The following is a 23,795-nucleotide window of genomic DNA, read 5'->3' as shown; positions in this document are numbered from 1 at the left end:
GATATCATTGGAAAATTTTACACAGAACAACAGATATCCACAGGCATGTATGTAAGTATATTTATAATCCACAGGAAGTAGCACAGCATGGGTTTTCCTGGCAAAAGCTTACAAGTCCCACATCACACCAACAAATGGCAGACATCATTTTCAGAGTGCCCAACTATCAATTCTTGGACCACGGAACAGTGTAAACATGTTCTGTACAGAGCAATAAGTTGCATTACACAGTCATTAGGTCAGTTGGTGGAACACAGGTATGAAGAACATCTGGGTAACATCATATACTGCAGTGTATTCAGTCCACAATGAAATTCAGAGTGTTAAAGATCATCAATACTAATTTCTACAATTCCATAAACTGATATATGCATGCTGGCAGTTCTATGGAAATGGGCGTCTTCTGTGTTCTAACCCATACTGTAAGCAAAGTAAAAACCTGGTTTGAAAAAACTGAAGTCCAACAACTTGCCTGGCCAGCCAGAGCCCACAACTGAATTTGAATCACTGCTGTCAGAGTGGCCAAAGTTGGGCATACACTTTATTAAACTCTATACATTAAAAAATGTTTTCCCCCTAGTGATATTTATTCGAGCCAATGAGAGAAGAGAGCGGGGCAATTACGTCACTTATTCGAGCCAATTGGAGAAGAGGGTGATGCAATTACATCACTACAAATGTGCAGGTAAATAATTATATAGGTCATTTCCTAATTAGATTTCAATCAGTTATAATGTTAGTATAAATGTTATACAATATTTGTATTGTATTTTTTTTTTTTTTTTTTTTTTTGGTAGCAGTTGTTGGTGCATTGGCTTCTGTGGCCATAATGCACCTCCCAAGGTTTTTGCAGTATTTTGATCCAAGCCCGAGGCGGGATTCGAACCCGTGACCTTTGGGTTGCTAGGTAGGCACTTTACCCACCTGGCTAGCCCAGTCGGCTTTGTATTGTATAATGTTATACATTATACAATATAAAACTATACAAATATTTACAAAATATTAAACTATTTACAGTCATACCTCTACGTTGGTGAACAACGTGAAAATTACAAGTTCCCCATGGAACACAAAAATGGTTACTGGGCAGAATCAAACATTTGCTGTTGACAATGTAGAGCGCATAAGTGGGATGCATGCCAATGTCCCTGCATTGAAAGACAACTGCCTCCATAATGTTCACCAACCTGGTGCACAAGGTTGGTGAACGTTATGGCATCATTTGATATTCTATTTTAATATTAGCTGATAAAGGGACCCCGATATAGTTTGTATATTTATAAATATATTAAATATTTGTATATTTTGTAAATATTTTAGTCCTGCTCTTTCGGATGCAACAATATTCCTCATGCATTATAGAACCTGAAGCAAACGGCCTTTTCCTAAGTGACCTACGTAAACACAGGTAAATAATTACATAATGATATTTATTCAGCCTTGAGAATGCTGCATGGTGAGGTAGCCAATGTGAGAAGGGGAATGCGGGTCACGTGGTACAAGTGGGAGGGGCAATTAAGTCACTACAAATGCACAGGTAAATAATTACATAGGTCATTTCCTGATTAGATATCGATCAGTGTATTTCAACAGGTCTGTCTTTTACATAGAAAAGATTCGACTTACTCTGTCATACATCCGCAGGTGTTGGCGAGCAATGCAAGCAGGGGCAGAGCTCCCTAGTTTATTCAAAAAAAGATATTTTAATGTGATGGTAATTGAATATTTTTGGTAGGGTTGGTCTCTAAGAATCATTCACTGTCAGGATCCATCTTCTCAAACTTCGCTATTGACGATGCAATTTCACAAAGTGCCATTGCCATCTCTCTGGCAATGAAGCATCTCAGCTGTTCATTTGGTTCATCTTGAGCTTCGTCGGCATTTTCTTCTTTCACTATTGCTGCCTGCAAGTTAATATGTTATTCCTTAGATAATTCCTTCTCTTCTTCCTCAATTTACTCCTCCACGTCTTTGGCATCAACCTCCAACTGAAGTAGCTCTACAACCTTTACAATCTTTTGTGTAACCTCTTCATATGATTCTTTTTCAAATCCTCCATAGCTTTTTACGTGCCGTGGGCATATTTTATTCCATGTGCCATTTAAAGACATTTTATTTATTAATAAAATAAACATTTTAGTAATTTGTGCCCAGGCCTTATTAATGTTTAAGATGGCATGGTAAATATTGTAAGATTTCCAAAAGTCTCTCAATGTAAAATTTTTCTCATCGTCTACTGCAGACAATGCGTGAGCAAATGTTGCCCGTAAATAGTATGCTTTTAAATTCGAAATAACACCCTATTCCACAGGTTGGATGAGTGAAGTCATGTTTGGCGGTAGAAATATGACTCTCACGTTCGAGTTGAAATCATCTAGATGCCCAGGAGCATTATCTAATAGAATCAAAATCCTGAAAGGAATGTCATTGTCTTTACAATTGTTTTCAACCTCGGGAATGAAGCAGCATTTAAACCAATCCTCAAAGAGAGATATTGTTATCCATGCTCTCTGGTTCGATCAGAAATGCACGGGTAGGGTGGCAATATTGATGCCCTTAAATGCATGAGGATTTCCAGAATGGTACACAAGCAGTGGTTTTAATCTGTAATCTCCCGCTGCATTAGCCCCAAGCAAGAGCGTGGCCCTATATTTTGATGCCTTGAAACCTGGCATTGTCTTTTCCTCTTTGGCAATGTATGTTCGATCCGGCATTTTTTTCCAATACAGAGAAATCTCGTCAACGTTAAAAATTTGCTGCCTTGAATAGACAGACGCCTTCATCAATAATTTTTTCCAACACATCACAAAATTTCTCTGCAGCTGCAGAATTAGCACTGGCAACTTCACCACATACTTTAATGTTTTGGAAACCAGCACGATTCTTGAACCTATTGAACCACCCATTGCTTGCTATGAACTTGGCTTGGGGTTCGCCATACTTATCCTTAATATCTTCATAAATACCTCTTGCTTTTGCTTGAATGGCCATTGGACTCGGGGGCACTTGCTTCTGAATCTGATTTTCCATCCATATTATTAACAGCTGTTCTATCTTCAATATAGCACCTGAATGCTGTTTTGTGATCATTTGTGTGTGATCCTTTAAGTTCATTAAGTGTGTTGATCCTTTGACATGTTCTTTTATACATGCACTGTCCTTTAAAATAGTATTCACTGTTGAAGCATCATCATCATCATCCATTTTCAATCCACTGCAGGATGAAGGCCTCTCCAGTAACTTTCCAGTTCCTTCTGTTTTGAGCACTGGCCATCCATTTACTACCCAAAAACTCATGAATTTCATCTATCCATCTCCGCCTTTGTCTTCCAGGTTTTCTTCTAGCTCCTCTTGGGTACCATTCTGTTATTTTCTTAGTCCATCTGTCATCATGTCTTCGAGCTATGTGTCCTGCCCAAGACCATTTTAGTTCTTTAGTTTTGATAAGAATGTTCTTTACTTGAGTTTGCTGCCTAATTCATGTGTTTCTCTTCTTATCTACCAGTCTGATTCCCAATATAATTCGTTCCATTCTTTGCTGTGTAGTTCTCAGCTTCTCTTCCATTCTTTTGGTGAGTGCCCAAGTTTCACTTCCATAAGTCATGGTGAGAAGTATACATTGGTTCATTATTTTATGTTTCAGACAAACTGGGATATTGCTCTTCAGTATGTGACTATATTTCCTGAATGCTATCCATCCAAAATTTATTCTTCTCTTGACTTCCAGCCATTTATCATTATTACAGCTAATAACGTGTCCTAGATAAGTATATGACTCCACCTTTTCAATTACTGCTCCTTCAATCATTATTTCTCTTCCTGTGGCATACTTGTTCATCATTACTTTTGTTTTAGCCATATTCATCTTTAGTCCAAAATCCTTACTAACTGTGCATAACTGATTAAGATTTTCCTCTAGTTCTTTGGGATCGTGGCTTATGACCACAATGTTATCTGCAAATCGTAAATGGTTTAGGTACTCTCCATTCACATTGACTCCTTTCTGCGACCAGTCTAATCTTCTGAAAGCTTCCTCAAGGGCAGCAGTAAACAGCTTCAGAGATTTTAAATTTCCTACTGTCTTTGTCTAGTCTAATAAAGGAGGTAGCACTCTCATATATTTTCTTCAAAATCATAATATATGGGGTATCTATGCCTTGTCTTTCCAGTGCCCAAAACATTGCCTTATGCTGTATAGTGTCAAATGCCTTTTCATAATCCACAAATGCCAGGCATAATGGTGTTTTATATTCATTTGCTTTCTCCATTAGCTGTGATATTACATGAAGGTGATCCATAGTTGAGAATCCTGTCCTAAAGCCAGCTTGCTCTTTCGGTTGATTCTCGTCAAGTATTCTTTCTAATCTGTTAGTAATGACCCTTGTGAACAACTTGTAGATGTGGGATAACAAGCTAATTGGTCTATAATTTCCAATTTCTGATTTATCTCCTTTCTTATGCAGCAAAACTATGATTGCATTATTCCACTGCTTAGGCGTCACACCTTTTCTAATGCACTTTGTGAATAGCCTTGCCAGTTTTTGTGTTATGTCTCTTCCTCCCAATTTTAACAACTCTACAGTAACTTCATCTTCCCCCGGGGCTTTCTGATTCTTCATTTTCTTCAATGCATGTTCTACCTCATCAGGAAGAATATCAGGTATGTCGTATGTGTTGCTACTTTGCAATCCATCTTCCCCACTGCTGGCATCATTCCCTCGCTCCTTGTATAATTCTCTATAGTAGTCTTCTGATATTTGAATTATGACTTCTCTGCTGTTTATAAGTACACCATCGCTATTCTTCAGTTTCAGTATCATTTGTCTTTCTGTATTACTGCTCATGGCTGCTGATTTAAATCCTTTGTTTTCCCTTAATGCTTGTTCTACTTTTCTTGTGTTAAATCTTCTTATGTCCTCTCTGAGTCTCTTTCTAATGGCTTTGCATAACTCAGTATACTCAAAACAATTTTCTCCCTGTCAGTGTTTTTCTTGCTCTTCATTTGTCGTCTTCGGTTCATCATGACAAGTGTTTCTTGACTAATTTTTTCTTCTTTGGATTTCTTTATCACTATAGGTTTTTTGGGCTTTATCACTTTCAGAAAGTTGTAATATTCCTCGTCGATATCTTGGTCCTGAGCAGTCTGCAGAAGCTCAAACTTGTTCTTAAGTTCCAGTACATACTGCTTTTTCTCCTCCTCTGTTATCTCAAAGACCTTTGTATTATTTACTCGAGTCAGTTTTTTCCTTTCCTACATCTATATCAAGTGTACATCTTACCATTCTGTGATCACTTCCAACATTTACCTTATTCAGGATGGTAACATCATTCACAATATATCTTCTGTTAGTGAGGATGAAGCAGCTGAAGCACTGTTGAAGCAGCGAGACCTAATTCTCTTGCAATAGATGACAAACTTTGTCCCGCTTCATACTTCTTAATCATTTTCATCTTCATTTCTAAATCAATTTTGTTTCGTTTCCTGGCACTGCCAGCACTTGCACTTTCCGTTGGTCGCTTTCCCTTCATCATTGTAACACGTAAATAGGAATGAAGAGAAGTTTCTGAAAATTTGTTTTTTGTATGATTGATTATTTCAGTAAACATATTTCATCATAATAGCGTAAAAACCCACACAATTGCAGTTATTGGTATTAATGCAATAAGATCGAATTTACTACCCGTTTATAATTAGATGCGCTAACAGAAAAGCCCAATAAACCAGAAAGTGAAAATTGTTTTTATTGTTTTTTGGTCGTGACCTCCAGAAACGTGCTTTCGAAAAATATCACAAAGGCATACATAATTGATTCTTATAATGGGAACATATAACGATGAAAGTGTAGTGTAATTTCCATTATAAAAATGACCTTTTAGAGAGATAAATAGCTTAGTAATATAGCGAAATTTTCGACTTGGAACGAATTACAAAAAAAAAAAAAAAAAATAGTGTTATTGGGTTCATATTATGATATTTTCATGATACCTCCATTTATTCCTACAGGATGCAAATACATTTCCACAAAATTTTTAAGTTTGCACCGGCCAGCAAAAACTTGTGTAAAGTTGAATCTCCGTAAGTCGGGGAGTTCCTGCCAGTCCTTTCTGCGTTTACCGTAGTACCCGGATCCATAACCCTGTCTTATATACATTTTGCATTAACTCTTATAGCTCATTCCTGTTTGATAAGACTTTCATAATTTCATTGCATCTTTATCATTTTTTATATATATATATATTTCAGTTTATGTTTACTGTAATGTTTAGTTTTCTTATTAATGTGATATTAATTTTGCTAAAATGGTTGTGAATGTCAGTTGAAGTTAAATTCAACACTGCATATATTTTTCAACACTAGAATTAATTATGGAGAAAATAAATTAATCTTCATAACTGAACCAGGGCAAAGTGATGAGTTTTGAGGAATCCTGAGAGAGAGAGAGTGTGTGTAAAAGCAAACTAATTTGCATTACAACCTACAACTAAAACTCACCTAATAGCATCTTACATTTTTCTTAATCTCAATAAATATTCTCCTCTTCTCTCTCTGGTCTCATACATTTCGTAATGCCTCCTTTGCTACAAAGAGATCCTTTAAAAAAAAATCTTAAGCAGTCTGCTAACAGCGGGTTCAGAAGATTTCTACCCAAAGATTACAATCTGCAGGATAGATGCAAAAAAATTTGATTTCTGCTACATATTAATTGGTTATTGAAAACAAACTGCCACCTAGAATTATCCTAGATTTAAGAATTAAGAGGGGATAGACAGATGAGGTGGATAATTTTTTATTTTTTTGGCTGATGCTCTATACGCTTGCTTTTTTGTATCATTTGCTACTACTAATACTTCACAAGAAATTCCTGAATTGAACGCAGCAAGTGACAATTCCTTGAAGCCCACTTTTCTGTTGTTTTTCTCCAAAGAGCATCGCACAATCACCACAGAACTTTTTCTAGGTATTCCCAGTGGCATATAATTCAAGTAAGCAAGCTTATACAGCATTATCCAAACAATTATCCACCTCATCTATTCATTCCCTTTAATTCTTCCTTAAATTTATTCAAACTACTTACTTATATAAAGCCAGATGGCAATTTGTTCCAACAACCAGTTAATTTCTGACAGAAAGCAAATTTTTTCACATCTATCCTGCAGTCATCTTTTTTCAACTTAAGTTTATGTATCCCCTCTCTAAGTGTGTTGTCTGAAACAGAGTAATGATGCCACTGGCATTTAGTTTACTGAACCCATTTAAAATCTTAAACACTTCAATCAGGTATCCTAGTAGGAGCCTAGTTTCCAATGCAATTTGCAGAACTGAAGTCCTTGACTAATCTAATAGCTCTTCTCTGTGCCTGTTCCAAGAGATCTGCATCATTCTTAAAATGAGGTTATCGGACATTTTAATCATTCTCTTTTACAATGGGAACTTGCCACTATGATCATCAGTGATGAAGCAGGGCAAAAACTTGGCCGAAACATATTGCATTCTCAAAATCTTGTCTTAAAATTCATTGGCATGTCACATAAAAAAATATCAATTTCAACAGCAACTTCACAGATAGTTAAACATCGATCACTCCTGATCAGATCACAAGCACAAGTGATTCAATTAATTAAATTTTGAAAATGAAAGGCAGGAAGAGCAAGCTGCTCTCTTTAAATTTTGGAAACCAGTCAATGCATGGCATGTTTTCTGAAAGCTCTTTTGTGTTTTGAACATTTTGTGAGTTCCCTAATTTGAACCAAATTTGATGAAAATTTGCTGGTAATTCAAACTGACTACAGACAAACAGGTAAGTGATTCACGCATTACTATGTCTAGATGGGGCAGCAAATATGTCATGACAACTTGCTATATCACCACAATTTAAAGATACAGTCAGTCTGAATTTTTTGATTGCACCTCATGCTTTAAGATACAGGACATAATGAAAAAAATAAAACATTTCTCAATTCACAAATTTAAATAATAAAAACAATGTAACACTACCATGTTAAAGCTTGTGCTGTCCAATAGACCACACGCCAGAGACTGGGCAATACACCACCTGGTATACTACTCCAGGGAACTGGACAGGGATCTGTTTCAGCATCTTTTAAAGAAAATCACATATAAAAACTTTCATAGATAATGACACAATTCAATAAAATAAGCTAATTCTTATAAAAAAAAAAGCAGTAAAATGAACGAAAAGTAAGCTACTGATAGATACTCTTTATAAATATTTAAATTGTATAAGATATCCAAAATAAGATTCATATAGTTATTATAGTTTCATATACTTATAGCATTTCAAATCTTAAACAACAGTAACAAATAATACAAATTAATCTAAATAAGAACATGATGTACCACTGGGTAAAGAGCAAATAATATTGCACTGAATAAACACTGCGATACCATTAATATCTAGACACCTACATACCTGAAAACAGTATTAGTAGTATAAAAGGATGCAAGAAAGCATAATTTTATACTACTAATACTGTGGTGTTACACACAGGGTAGTGGAGAATGAAAGAGACCTGGGGTAATTGTGCAGTCAGATATGAAGTTTTCTGAGCAGTGCAGACAGGCTGCTAGAGAAGATAATGGGGTCTTGTCAATGATATACAGGAATTTTGCAATCAGGGATAAGGAGGTGATTATCCCCCTTGTATAAGGCAATGGTCAGGCCACACCTTGAGTACTGCATACAGGTCTGGAAGCCTCATTTTAAGAAGGATCTAGAGTTTCTAGAACAAGTACAGAGAAGGGCAACAAGACTGGTGAAGGGAACAAAGGGGTACTCTTATGAAGAAAGGCTTAAGTTCTGCAAATTGCAGCTTTTGAGACTAGGCACTTACGAGATGATCTGATTGAGGTGTATAAGGCCTTGAATGGATTGAGCAGTCTCAATGCTGATGGGATTCTTCCTCTTGCTCAGATCACAAACCTTGAGGGGGCATACACTGAAATTGAGGAAAGACAGTTGTAGAATAGATGTGTGGAAGTTTGCCTTCAGCCAGTGGGCAGTTGATTGCTTGAACAAACTTCCATCTGATGTTGTGGAAGTTGATAGCTTAAATAAATTCAAAGCAGAACTAAACAAACATTTGGAATTAATGGATCAGTGAAATGGCAAGGATTTTTTTTTTTTTTTTGGCTGATGCTGTATAAGCGCACTTTCTTGCATCATGTGCCTCTACTAATGCTAATGCACATCTACAACACTAGACAGAACTTTTCACAACTGACTACCAACTGGCTGGAGACAAATTTCCACAAATCAACCCTGCAGCCATCCTTCATCGGTTTGAATTTATGCCCCCTCACATGTGTTGTCTGAGCAAGAGGAAAGATTCCATCAGCATTTATTTACTCAAGGCATTCAAAGCCTTACACAACTCAATCAGATCTCCTTGCAGGTACTGCAGTTTTCAGAACTGAAGCTTCCTTGGTAAGAGCAGCCTTTTGTTCCTCTCACTAATCACGCTGATCTTCTTTGCACCCATTCTAACAGATCCACTTCCTTACTAAAATAAGGCCTCCAGACCTGTATTTAATACTCAAGATGTGGCCTGACCATTACCATATGAAGCACTTTGCATTTGTCAATATTAAACTTCAATTGCCACTTCTCAGCCCATCTATCTAATCTGTATAGACTTTATTGCAGTAGCATAAGCTAATTAGTGTAATTAACCATGGTGTCAACCTACCTTCATATCATCTGCAAACTTAGACATTAAGCCTGATATGCCTTCATCAGTATCATTAGTACACATCAAAAACAAGAATGGGCACAGCAGAAAAACTCTGAGGTCACTGATAATAACATTATCCCATGAAGAGTCACTTTTTCTTCTCCCAATCAAGCACCTGTTTATGCATAGCACTAACTTGCTCTTAATGACATACCATTGCAATTGGTATAGCAATATTTTATGTACAATGGTATCAAAAGCTTTTCTGAAGTCTATGACGTCAACATTATTTTTTGTATCTAGTTCTTCTCTTACCATGCCATAGTATCCAATCAGATTGGACAGACTAGGTTTCCCCTTAAGTACTGGAGCAGTATTTTTTCTTTTGTGTGTGAGCTAGATACAATCTTGAAGCTTTTCTGCTAACTTAATGTATGATATTAGTTTAAATCAATATCTTACAAAAGAAAAAATTTTAATAAATAATTAAAATGTTTTATTTTCAGTTATACTGATGCAATTTTATACACCACCTTTGCTTTAATGAACACTTTACACTTCTTTGGCATTCAATGTCAAAAAGATGCAAATATGAAAATATGGGAGATTGGGAACGAGAATAGCCTCGTGCAGGCAAAGTTTATACAGCTCCGGCAAATAGAGAAGTTTTTTTTAAATTTTTGCTGTTTTATTGACTTAAATTGGCATATTAATTTATTTTCTAGAAGTAGCTTTATATTCCTAGTTACAATACTTAGTTTAATTTTTAACTTCGATAGACATTTTATAGGTTATTACTTTGTATTGGTTAAGGGTATCCAATCCACGTGTTTTACAAGTTTTTGCAGCTCCGGCAAACACGAAGTTTTTAACTATATTTAGCCGCTTTATTGACTTAATTGTTATATTAAATTATTTTCTATAAGTAGCTTATAGATCTAGTCAAGGTCCTTGGTTTATTCTGAATTTAGGTAGCAAGATTTTGGAAGTTAAGTAATACTTAGTGTCTGTAGATTTACCATTCGTAACTTGCCGCCATTGTTATACAGTACAACATTATATCCCGTACTATATAGTGTTAGCTTAGTATAGTATTATCGATTAATCAGTAAAATTTATTAACCTTGTTAAACTTCATTATCAATGAAATTGTAATTTTTTTAACTAAATACATATAACGACTTAGATTTTACAAACGTAACATTATTAATTAATACATGACTAGATATGGAAGTTATATAAAGAAACTCCAGGATAATACTTGATACTCAAAAAAATAAAAAATACATATACAGGGTGATTCACTACCAGTGCGACAAACTTGCAGGAGGTGTAGGGGGCACAAAGACAAATCGGAATCACATAGCATTGCAGGGTCCGAAATGCCTTCGTCATGCGGTAGAGGACGTCGAACGGGAGGTCGCGTGAACAGCGATCCCACTGGAAGTCAGCATTTGCAAACCGTTTCTGTTGAAGAAACCAAGTAGCAAAAGTCCTCCGGAGTGGATAATCCGCAGGCTCCAATGATTGGATGCGTTGCAGATGGTATGAACTCATTTGGTTTGTTGACAGTATCCTCCATACAGTGGATTGGGAAATACCCAATCGAGTACTCGGATTGCCTTCTGCAAGACGTAGGACATTCTCCTCATTGTCTGGCGTCCTTGTCGTTCGCTCCCGATTCATGGTACCTCTAGTGAAACAACCAGTCTCACGTAACCTTCTGTGCACACGTGCGAAAATCATATGATGAGGAGTACGCCTGTGCGGGAAACGTTCCTGGTACAAGCGCAGAGCGGCGCGCCCATTACAGTCTGCAGCTCCATACGCGAGGTGCATGTCGGCCAGTTCAACGTTTGAATACTCGTCCATCCTACTGCCTCGGGAACCGGTTCGCAAATGCTGACTTCAAGCGGGATCGCTGTTCACACGACCTCCCGTTCAACGTCCTCTACCCCATGACGAAGGCATTTCGGACCCTGCAATGCTATGTGATTCCGATTCGTCTTTGTGCCCCCCTACACCTCCTGCACGTTTGTCGCACTGGTAGTGAATCACCCAGTATATAGTGATATATCTGCATTAGGATATAAGTTTAGGGTTATAATTTTGTACTGAAATTGAATTGAAATCATGACTCAGACCAGAGCAGCAAAGTAAAGGGCTCAAGCTAATGGGAGTGCTGTGGCTCAGGGGAGAACTGGGGGGGGGGCAGTTGCCTCTGAATCACAGCCTTTTAAAATGCACTGCTTGTTTGATGTTTGTGGATCAATCAGGCACAGGACATGATATTGCCAAGGGGAGTGTCTTTGTGTGTGCACGATGTAAGGAGTGTGAGAAAATTAGGCGACAACTCGGCATTATTATGAGCCTGTATGAGAGCTAAGGACAGGGTGGATGCCCTTGAAGGATCTAAATTGAGGGGCCCATCAAGCTCTCAACTGACCAAATCAACACCAGAGCTTGCACTTGAACATCACACAACACAGTGGCAACCCCCGAGGCAGAATGCGCTGGTCCCACAGGACTAGTAGTTGTCAGTGACTATTGTCAGGGAAACGAGGAACAGGACCAGGGTATGTCTGCCAGGGGCAAAGGTTGATGACAATTGTAGAGCAAAGAAAAGGTGAATACAAAGAAAAAGTGAATACAACAGACAAATTGCTCACTCGCATTTTGGATACTGCTGCCCTCATAAAGGAACGCCAAGACGACCTCAGAAAAATAACAAGTCATAATACGACAAGAGTTGCAAATTGCAGTGAGGTATTTTCAAACATTTAATGCGAACTTTAAAAAATTTCTCAAAATTATTTGTTTTGTATCATTCAAAAAGTCAATAAATACAAACAATAAGTCATTATTGTTATTTAACAACTCCCATAATGGCTTTGTGTGTGCCAGTTTCAACAGTTGTATCTCCGTATCCATTGAGAATTGAACACATGTTCATATTTGAACTTTTCTACTCAGAATAATCAATACTATAACCTCTCAAAATATTTACTATTCCTCCTGAATCACCTTGTATATAGAGAAAAGAGAGTACATACGTATAATTCAACTGTTAAAGGGGTTCACAGTTTCAATAGGTTTGAAGACCACTACATAAAACACAAAAAATTACTTCATTTAAAATATCTTTGCTGCTCTGTGTTATGAAGTAGTAAATTTTATGGCAGAAAAAGTATTTGTGGGTGAATACATGAACTGATATTTAGGATTTTACAATATTTTCTTAGAATAAAAATGGACAATATAATCACTTTACAACAACAATAACAACATGCAAGTAAGAACCCACTGAAACTCAGATCAGACTATGGTAAACTAAAACAAATCATTATAAAAGCAGTTAATGAATATTTAACTTAAAATACAAAAAATAACATGAAATTAAAACCCTGTATAATTATTTTATAAATAATTACCATCAAAATAATGTGGTGATGTTTTTGTGCTAGTCAAAGGAAGAGTAGAATTTTTATCTGGAGTAACTGTGGTTGTGTTTTCAGCTTCTGTTGAATTTGGGGACCAAGATGAGGTGGTAGTATCAGGAATCATAAAATTTGCTCTTTGATAGTCCTGGTGACATTGACGATATGCAGTCTGAAACAAATTACATTTGAAATAAAGCAAGATGATCACAAACATGGAATACAAAAATCTGTTAGAGTTGTAAAGAAGAAATGAAGCATAACTGTTATTGCAAATTTTATTATTTAAAGCTTTATTTCATACTGAATGAACTCTCATTATTAAAAAAATAATAATAGATAAAATCAAGTATTGGAATATTTTACAAAATAAAATATAACAAAATATTTGACCCATAAATCTTAATTTATGGGTTAAATATTCATAGACAATTATATACTTACCAATTTTGAGAAATTTGAATACATAAAACTTTTTGCATACAAAATACTGATGCCTTCCTGCTATATTAACATTTCAGAACTGTCTTCCAAATTAATAAAAACACAGGCATCCATATTTTTCCACTTTTATAAATGATTCCAGTCTTAGGAGACATAAATTCAAATTATGGGGGAAGAGGTTTAGACTGAATTTCAGTAAATTCTTGAAATATAGTCTAAACTGGATTTCTTTACTGCTGTGATTTCAGCATTCAGGAAGTAACTGCAGAATCTACTAAACTTTTTATATCAACTAAGGAATGCTGTTTGAGACAGACCTAAATGGATATCAAATGATCTGATGAGACTAGTGACAGAGAAGAACAAGTTAGGTAATGAATGCAATTTTGTTGGTGCATTAGCAACTAAGGCTATAATGCACCCAAATCAGGTTTTGGCACATTATAGAATTGTAAAAGATAACAGTTAAAAGATTTCAATGACCTAAAATATTAGGTGAAATGTAATTAGTGCACTTACATTTCAGGCATTCAATTTTTTTTTTCACTCCTGTTAATCCTTTAATTACAACTATAATATTTATTATTTTATTTATATTTTTTAAATCTCTTCCCTCTCTCATATACATATATACAATCTCTTCACAAGCAACACCATATTTGTGAGTCTTGCATAACAATACATGCAAAACATGGACAGAGACATCCAATACATGGAGTGTCTAAAGCTAATATTACTGGATTAAAACTGTTTTATCTATGATTGCTTTCTTAAAAATGGCTTGACAAATCTCTCTAAAAGAACTACATGTAAAATGTGAAAATCTATCCACTTGGAGTAGAGTGTTATGTGTGGACAGACAGACAGACATGTTGAAGACAATAGGTGCCCATGCACATAAATAAGTGAATGTACTTAAAAATAAATGGGATGCATATAATTTATCAGGGGATATAGAAATCTAAAACAGGCTAAACTAGTCTGCAATCTAGTCAAAAATAGGGTTAGGCAAGCTAAGGAAGATTATGAGAAGTTTCTGAAAAAGAATGCAGAGAAAAGTAGTAAAGACTTCTTTACTTAAGTAAGCAGTAGAAGGAAAGGGATAAATTACACTGTTCTGCTGGATAGACACCTATATGAAGCTGTTACCTTCAATCTTGCTCATTGCTGAAAAACTGAATAGATATTTTGCATATATGTTCACACACAAGGAATTTTTTAGCCAGCAAGTTATTAATTGTTGGAATCAGTTACATCTATGAGAGATTGAAGGTAACAGCCTGGGGAAATTCAAAGATCAGCTGGATAGACACCTATATGAATCTGGTTCCAGGTTACTGCAAATAACGGTGGAAAAATGGATAAAAATGGATAATTTTTTTTTTAAATTTTGATTTACTTTTTTACTAAACTGTAGTTATGTTAACATAATAAACTGTTTAATAAACAGTTTTAACTGACCTAATCATGAAGATGCTGGCTTATTTTTAGCAAAGGATAGTTAGTTAGCCTCATTGAGTCCTTATTATTAGATTTTGGAGTAACACCGATCTTGTAATTAGAAATTTGTACTGTAGTATGTTGTAGTAGTAACTGTATGAAACAAGTAGCTTGAAGATTCTAATCACATAGGTTGGCATATTTTTGCATTTAGCTAAGAATTTAGAAAGCTAGATTTATTTAGAAACATAATAGAAAAATCTGGCAATAGCATTGTGTTGTTACACTCTTATCTCTTAGTTCATGTGGCAATTTTAAATTAAATTTAGACTAGAATCATGACTCAAACAAGGGCAACAAAGCAAAATGCTTAGAGTAGTGAGAATACTTTGGCTTTGGGAGAGAACTGTTGATGGTGGATCTCTTGTGAATCAAAGCTAGGTGCAATGTAATTCTTGCTGTATTTTTGCTTAATTATCTCTAATGGACAAAGATATAGCCAAATGGTATGTATTTATGTGCTTTCAATGCAGGGAGTGTGAGGAGCTTAAACATCAATTCAGCATTCTGATGGACTTATATGAAGACTTTAGGAAATTAAAAAGAGAGACCCATCAAGCACCCAGATACCCAGCATAATGTTGGAAACAAAATTCATGCAACACATCACACAAGATCTTCCACAGAAGAATGTACTGGTGATGTAAGAAGCAGTTTTTGTCAGCAATTATATTCTCAGGGAAATGAGAAATAAATATATTTTGTAAAAAGGATATGAGGAATAGGGACCAGGGTATGTCTGTCAGGGCAGAAGTTGATAATGTAAAGCAGCTATTATCTTTTAAGGGCACAAAAGGTGATATTGTTGTACACGTAGGTACTAATGACATTAAGAGTAGCAGATTTGAGGATTTACTAAACAAGTATGTACAGGGCAATGTTTAAAAAAGTTGAGAGTTCAGGATTAAATTTGAAAGCATCTGCAATTCTCCCCAGACATGATAGGGACTGCATAATGAGAGCCTTATCAATCAATCTGATCCTGGAAAGATTATGCAAGGCCAATGGGCATTATTTTTTCAGCATGGCCTGTGCTTGTTAAGAGGAGAGAAAGAGAGAGGGATATGGACTATGTCTAGTACCTGTAAATACATATACCTGTTTTTACTAAGTGTAAAAACAGTACAGGCAACCCCCATATAACATGGTACTTCTACAACATGGTTTCGCTCTAACACAATTGATAAATTGTGGCAATCCTCACACAACACAGTACTTATATATAACACGGTTTTGCTCTAACACAGAGAATTGTGGACCTCGCATAACATGGTATTTTTGAGCAGGAAAAACCCTGCTATTATGTTGGATGTAAATTTTCAATATTTACATTCTTTTCAATGAAAATTATTGTGAAATCTGTATTTTATTTTGATGGAAAATCCCCATTTTAGGTTCTGTACTATTGAACTTGTGCTTTTTTTGCAACTTTGAAGCATGCAGTTCATGACTTTTAAGGTTTTTTTGGTTTTTATTTGCTCATTTATAAATTTTTCCAGTATGTAGTACTAAACTTTGTTCTTAAGAACTATATTGGAATAATTCATTTATTGTGAATTAAATTCAAGCCCTAAATTATGCCTAAGGAAAGTAAAAAAGCACTTCTCAAAAGAAAATTTATTTCTCTAGAATCAAAACTACAAATTTTTGATAGTCTTAAAAAAAGGGGAAAAGGCACTATCTTGCAAAAAGTTGCAAAAGTTTAAATTTAAATGAAGCAATCAATTCAGAGGACGATGGTGCAGATGAAAATTCTGAAATTCCAAATTTTACACTAAAAAACACACAGGAAGGCATAAACTTAGCCGAGCAATTAGAATCTTATTTTCTGAATGGAGATCCTTTGACTGAGAGGAACGCAAATTTCAAAAGGGAGCTTCAAAAATGCTTAGCTCCATACCATGCAATATACAAAGCTCTATCAAGCAAAAGCAAACAAATCCAGATTACTGATTTTTTTTTAAGAGAGCACAAGATACAAGAAATCTAGATGCTGCAAAAGAAGGTGAAGATATTCTGCAACAGAGAAAACGTTCTTGTTTCACTGTGCTTAGCAGCAGTGAAGAGACATAAAATTAAACAAACATACATTATCTGACATATGTATCACAGTTTGTAAGAAGTTTGTTCAGTTATTACCATTTTTAATAAAAATTAAGTTTCCGATAGTTATAAAATGATGTATTTTTGCTAGCTTTTGGAACGTAACCTCCCTTTTTTGTATTGGTACTTAGTCCTGAATAAAACATTTCGCACTACATGAGATTTTATAGGAACCTAACTACCGTGTTATACGAGGGTTGCCTGTACATGTATTCTTAGAAGTATGTAGAATTTGAATATGGTGAGTATAAGGTGTACAAATGTCAAACGTGTTGGTGTTGCGGACCCCAGGGTTTAACCCATTTGCCGCTTAAATGCACCTGTGATGAGGCTTTTGCCATATCCGGTTGAGTGTGTGTAGTGTAGGGTATGTAAGAGTTGTGATGTGTTAAGTTGGTGTGCTGTATGATCGGTGTCTGGCACCTTAGCAGGCATGGAGAATCCAACACCTGGTCAGGTGCTCCCTGCATCCTGTCCTTTGCCACGTGGAGGTGTGCCAGGTTGTACACATCTCGTAGTGGATCCCTCAGTCTGGCTCCGAGAGGGCCCTGTGAACAAAAGGAGAGAGAATATTGGGAGAAGTGTGGGTGTAAGGAGGAGGGGTAAAAGTAATAGTAAAGATGGGGGCATAAATAGGAGGCTTCTGTTGGAAAAGGAAAGTAGTGGGGAAAGAATAGAAGATAGGACAGTGCAATCTCATCCTGAGTGGCCCCTCAGGGTCAACATAAATTCAGCCCTTGCAGCAAGCTGCCAAGGTCAGCAGTGATCCCATCCACAGAAGGGGGGTCAGCAATAGGCATCTCACCCTGGTATGTGGGTAAAATAGCATTGACGTGATCCTGTCTCTAGTTGAGGCTATCATTGATCCCTCTCTGCATAGCAGGGTCAGCTAGTCATATTGGTGGTGTAGTCAAGTAGCATTAGCATTAGTTGAGGCATATGATACAAGAAAGCAAGCTTATACAGCATCAGCCAAAAAAAAAAAAAAAAAACACACTTCCCATTTCGCCCACTCACTCACTCCAAAAGTTTGTCTAGTTCTGCATTGAAAATTTCATTAAGCTGTCAACTTCCACGACAGCAAATGCAAGCTTGTTCCAGCAAGCAACCACCAAAGGAAAATTTCTGCACATCTATTTTAAAAGACTGTTTTCCCTCAATTTGAATTTATGCCCCCTCAGGTGCGTAATCTGAGCAAGAGGGAGACTCCTATAAGCACAGGGCTTGCTCAAACCATTCAACGCTTTATATACACCTTAATCAGATCATCTCGCAAGTGTCTAGTCCTCAGACACTAATTTGCAGAACTTAAGCCTTTCTTGGTAAGAGAAACCCTTTGTTCCATTCACCAATCTAGTTGCCTTCCTCTGTACTCATTCCAGCAGCTCTACATCCTTCCTAAAATGAGGCCTCCAGACCTGTATGCAGTACCCATGGTATGGCATGACCACTGCCTTATACAAGGGGATAATCACCTCCTTATTCCTGGTACCAAAATTTCTGTATATCATTAACAAGACCCTTGTAGCCTGTCTCCACTGCTCAGAAAACTTCACATCTGACTGCACAATTATCTCCAGGTCTTTTCCATTCTCCACTTCCCCGAGTATAGTGCTGCACAGTTGGTATGTTACTCTGGAGTTACTTTTGACCATATGCATACTTTGCATTTGTCAATGTTAAACTCCAGTTGCCACCTCTCAACCCATCTGCTCAACTTTTTTAGATCCTGTTGCAGTAGCATATTGTCATTAACAACACCCTGCCAACCTTCGTATCATCTGCAAACTTGGACATTAGACCTGATATACCTTCATCAATATCGCTGATAAATATAGAATACAACAATGCACCCAACACCGAACCCTGGGGAATCCACTAATAATATTAGTCTACAAAGAGCAGTGTCAATTGATTACTACTCTGTCTTCTCTCACTCAACCATCCCTTTATCCATAGCAGCAACTTGCCTAATGCCATACTGCTCCAATTTGTACAGTAGTCTTCCATGTTCCCACAAGGTGTCCAGTGGAATCTCTTGATGATACTATTGCAGCCCTTCATACCAAAGTAACAAAAAATCCAGTACAGTCCTTAGGAATCAGTAATAGTTCAGATGTTGATAATGAAAGGGAGAGTTTGCAAAATGCCACAGTATATGGAGAGTTTTCAAAATGTCACAAGATAGTGATCTTGGGCAAGACAATTTGGATACACCTCATCCTGCAGGAATAATCTTAAAAAGCCTAGGATATTATACTATTCCACCTTTAGAAGAACTAGCTGATATGGTTGATGATGATGGCAACTGTTTTGTAGAAAACTTTACTATTGGTCGTGAGGGTTTTGGAAATGTCTTTTTTTCCAGGAGTTACCAATATAACTGCCTTGAACGTGGATGAAATAGGTAGTTTTTCACAAGAATGAGTACATTCTTATGAAATACTCAACAATTTATTGATACTATAAGCTATAAAATTGATCATGTAAACTATAAAATTAAAGACATTCCTGTAGTTAAAGGAATGGGTTTTAATTTCAGAAAAGGGGACTATAACATTGATATCAATATATCAACACCGATTTATTGAACAATATTCTACAGAGATAGGGAGGTCATAATCCAAACGTATAAGACAGTTATAAGACCACATACAGAGGCGCCTCCGTAGCTAGGTGGGCAGGAGCAGCAGTGCGTAGCACATGCTTCTTGATTAGACCATGGCTCGAGACCACGAGCCACCAAATATGGAGGATGCGGAAAGGTCAGGGAATGACCACCGCATATACCCGGAGCAATATGGCCTTAGTTGCTAATGCTCCTAAAAACCAAACAACAACAACCACATATAGAATACTGTGTCCAAGTTGGAGACTTCATCTGAAAAAAGACATTGGGCTCCTTGAGAGGGTCCAAAGATGGGAAATTGGCATGGTGCATTGACACAAAGGCAACTGTATGAGGAAAGACTTCGATCAAGTGAGTTACAGAACTTGGCAACCAGGCACCATATAGTGGACCTAATTGAGGTTTACAAGGCTTTGAGAGGGGTTAGTAAGTGAATAAAGGCAGAACTTTCATTGTTATAAAGAATTCTAGAATTAGGGGCAGTGAAACCAAATTACAGAAGAGGTTTAGATTAGATTGTAGGAAGTTTTTTTGTAGCTAGCAAGTTGTTACTGGAATAAGTTGCCTCCACAGTTTACTGAGGTTCACAGTTTGAAGAAATTCAAAAATTAGCTGGATTGTTACATATGTATGAAGTGCATACATGTTTTGTATGCACTTCATATAATTTGTATTTCCTTATTTATTTTTTTTCTTCTTTTTTTTTCCAGTGCAGCAAAGGCCTTTGGCTTCCTTGCACTATATGGCTAATAGTAATACTTAATAGCTAATAACGATTGCAGAATTGGAATTTGGAGAAAATGTGTACAGAAAGGATAGACAGGATAGGAAGGGAGGAGGGGGTTATGCTGTTAGTTAAGAAACACAAAATCTAATGAAGTGCATCCAGTTGACATAGATGGACAGTGCAATGTTGAGTCAGTTTGATGTGATATAAGCACTGGGAAAGCAAAAATGAGGATAGGAGTTTTTTATAGGCCTAATGCTGTGGTGTCCAAATTAATGCCTGATATTGCAGCTGGAAGGGCTCTCTTGTATCTGTATTTTAGATAGTGATAGATGATCTCCAGGTGAATAGGAAATTTTCCATTTAGAACCTGCTGAGCCCAGGTAAATACTGCCCTGCAGGCTCTTGATATTACCTGCAGTTTGGGCCTTTGTGCCTGTTTAAACTGTGACTGTTAAACTGTTTGATGACGGTATACTTGTCAGTCCTCCACCCCCACATCTGAGCAGCATAGGTCATTATGGGTAGAAATGATTGCACAATAGTATAGATTCAGGGTTCTAGTTTTAAATTCCATTTCTTCTTTGCTATTCTGACAATTAGTCCTGAGTACTTTTTAATTTTCTCTTTGAGATGTTTGGCATGATGAGTAAAGGAGAGTTTTTCATCAATAATGACACCAAGTTAATTGCAGTTAGTTGATTTTATTTTTGATTCATTATATTTTATGAGTGTACATGTATGTAAGTGTACTCTGTCAATGGTGGCTCCCAGACTAATGCCCATCTCCACTAGTGTCACTTTGATGAAATACAGGAACTCTGTAAAACAGGCCTGACGTGTGGTTAATGAATTTATATGTAGTGTTAGTGAATGTTCTGTAGTATGTGTTGTGAGTGTCAGGCCTCTTTGCCACCAGGGAGCAGCCATCACCTGGACAACTGCTGCCCAGTGCCCATCCTTGGCATGTGGAGCCAGACCTATTTCCTGTATTTTATTGCATCCACTGGAGGTAGTGCAAAACGAGTAGATGTTTGTTTGTTATTTGGTTTTTAGGAGCATTAGCAACTAAGGTCATATTGCTCCAGGGATATGCGGTGGTCATTCCCTGACCTTTCTGCATCCTCCGTATTTGGTGGTCACGGGCTCGAACCCCGGTCTAATCAAGAAGGGTATGCTATGCACTGCTGCTCCTGTCCACCTGGCTACGGAGGTGCCCGAGTAGATGCATTAACCCCTTCACTTGTACTCAGGTTGCTCAGTCCTGAATATTGCACTAGCTTAACTACACGTTTTTTCCACTGTTTGTACGCTTGTTGTTGTTGTTGTTGTTGTTGTCGTTTTTTGGTGCAAGGGCTGCTTAGGCCATATTGCACCTATCACTGTTATAAATGGTACATATGCATGGTGGTTGTGATGGCATTACTTAAAAACGATCATATAATTCGATAATTTTTGTGAAGTGAAAGAACTCCAGTAGATTAGCGTCGTTACCTATGATATGGCAGAGTGTCAAAGGTTCTTTAAGGTTCGGTAGAAAGCTAAAAGAGACTTGGCGGGCAGTGGTGTATAAAGTACACTCAATAAGAATATGCTTTATTGTGAGTGGACAATTGCACTGTGTGCATTGTGGAGGATCATTACCTGTGAGGAGATAAAGGTGGGTAAGGTGACTATGGCCAATTCGCGCTCTAGTTAAAATTACTTCCTCCCTCCTGTTCATACGGAAACTGGAGGTCCACGATTGCGGTTCAGGTTTTATTTGGCGGAGTTTATTGTGTGTTTGGGCTTGCCATTGAATTCTCCATTGTTCTTTACACATTCTTTGAATGTTACTTTTGTAGTCAAGATATGGGACGTAATGCTGTGATAATTCTCTGTCGGATGGATGTTTAGCGGCATAGTCTGCACGTTCGTTTCCTAGTATCCCAGCATGGCCTGGGATCCAACAGAAAATGACCACTCGTTGGAGTTCTTGAAGATGCATCAGTTTGGATTTTATGAGCTTTATTAAAGGATGTGTTTTAGAAGAATTGTTCTGTAAAGCTATAATCGCACTCTGGGAGTCTATCATGCTTTTATGGATGGTCAGATGGAGGATATTTTCCACTGCAATTTTGATGGCGTATAATTCAGCTGTATAGCTGCTGCATTCATTGGGAAGTGATACAGAAAAGGTTTTATGAGGGAAAACGGCTGATGCACCCACTCCACTCTCAGATTTTGATCCGTCAGTATATATTTTTGAAAAATGCAGATAATTTTGTGTATGGGCTATATGGAGTTGTTGTATATTAACATTTGCAAGAGAGTGTTTTCCCCAGTTTAGAAAATAACTGTCACAGAGTGGCATAATACACCTCCATGGGGGATCCGTACTGCTTAAATCTTGAAGAACTTTATCGGGATCTATATTCCAGGTTTCTGATAGTGCTTGAGCTCTGAGAGCAAAAGGTTGAATTGCTCTTGGTTTATTTCTATAGAATGTTGTGAACTGTGGGTCGTTAAGTATCGGCCTAATGGGATGGGTAGGTAGACTTTGGATTTTAGTTGTATAGTTAAGAATTAACATCTTTCTTCTGAGGGTTAGAGGAAGTTCATGAGCATCAATATAAAGACTTTGGACTGGTGAAGTTCTATAAGCGCCTGTAGAAATCCTCAGGGCAGAGTGTTGAATTGGTGCAAGTCGCGCTAGCACACTTTCTCTAGCAGAATCATACACCGGGGCACCATAATCAAGGCGAGATCTGATTAGGGCTCTATACAAATGCAGTAACGTGTACCGATCTGCACCCCATGATGTAGAAGAAATGACTCTGAGTATGTTCATTTTTTTCAGGCAAGACGTCTTTAGATGTTTAACGTGCTCTATGAAGTTCAACTTACTATCAAAAGTCAGACCAAGCAGACGAATGCTGCTCACAACTGAGATAGTTTGATTTGTTAAGTGTACTTCTGGATCTGGATGCATCTTCCTTTTGTTGCAAAAGTGAACTACTTTAGATTTTGAACAAGAGAGTCTATACCCATTCTGTGCCATCCATAACTGAATATTATTAATTGAAATTTGGAGCTGCCGCTCAATGAAAGTCATGTTTTGAGAACTGCAAGAAAAAGTGAAATCATCGGCATAGAGGTATGAATTCACAGTGCTGGGCATATATTTAGTCATATGGTTTATTCTTATTGCGAATAAGGTGGCACTGAGCACAGAGCCTTGTGGGACCCCTTCTTCTTGTATATATGTTTGAGAGAGAACTTG

At 37.0% G+C, this 23,795-nt stretch overlaps 1 protein-coding gene across 1 annotated transcript in view; it reads right to left on the bottom strand.

The window, feature by feature from the left end:
• LOC150087453 (G protein-coupled receptor-associated protein LMBRD2) overlaps positions 1-23,795 on the bottom strand; it is a 154,935-nt gene that overhangs the window by 86,219 nt on the left and 44,921 nt on the right. Inside the window, exons 3-4 of the mRNA XM_090372491.1 lie at positions 13,125-13,302; positions 7,997-8,099 (exon numbers count right to left, since the gene is read on the bottom strand). Of these exons, the coding sequence (XP_090228617.1) occupies positions 7,997-8,099; positions 13,125-13,302 (281 nt within the window). The remainder of the gene's footprint in view (positions 1-7,996; positions 8,100-13,124; positions 13,303-23,795) is intronic.

Source organism: Mastigoproctus giganteus, chromosome 4 (assembly GCF_048544385.1).
Source record: "Mastigoproctus giganteus isolate SK-2022 chromosome 4, ASM4854438v1, whole genome shotgun sequence".
Classification (NCBI taxonomy): Eukaryota; Metazoa; Arthropoda; class Arachnida; order Uropygi; family Thelyphonidae; genus Mastigoproctus; species Mastigoproctus giganteus.
Note: the sequence above shows the minus strand (reverse complement) of the source record. Positions and strands in the feature narration are given on the sequence as shown.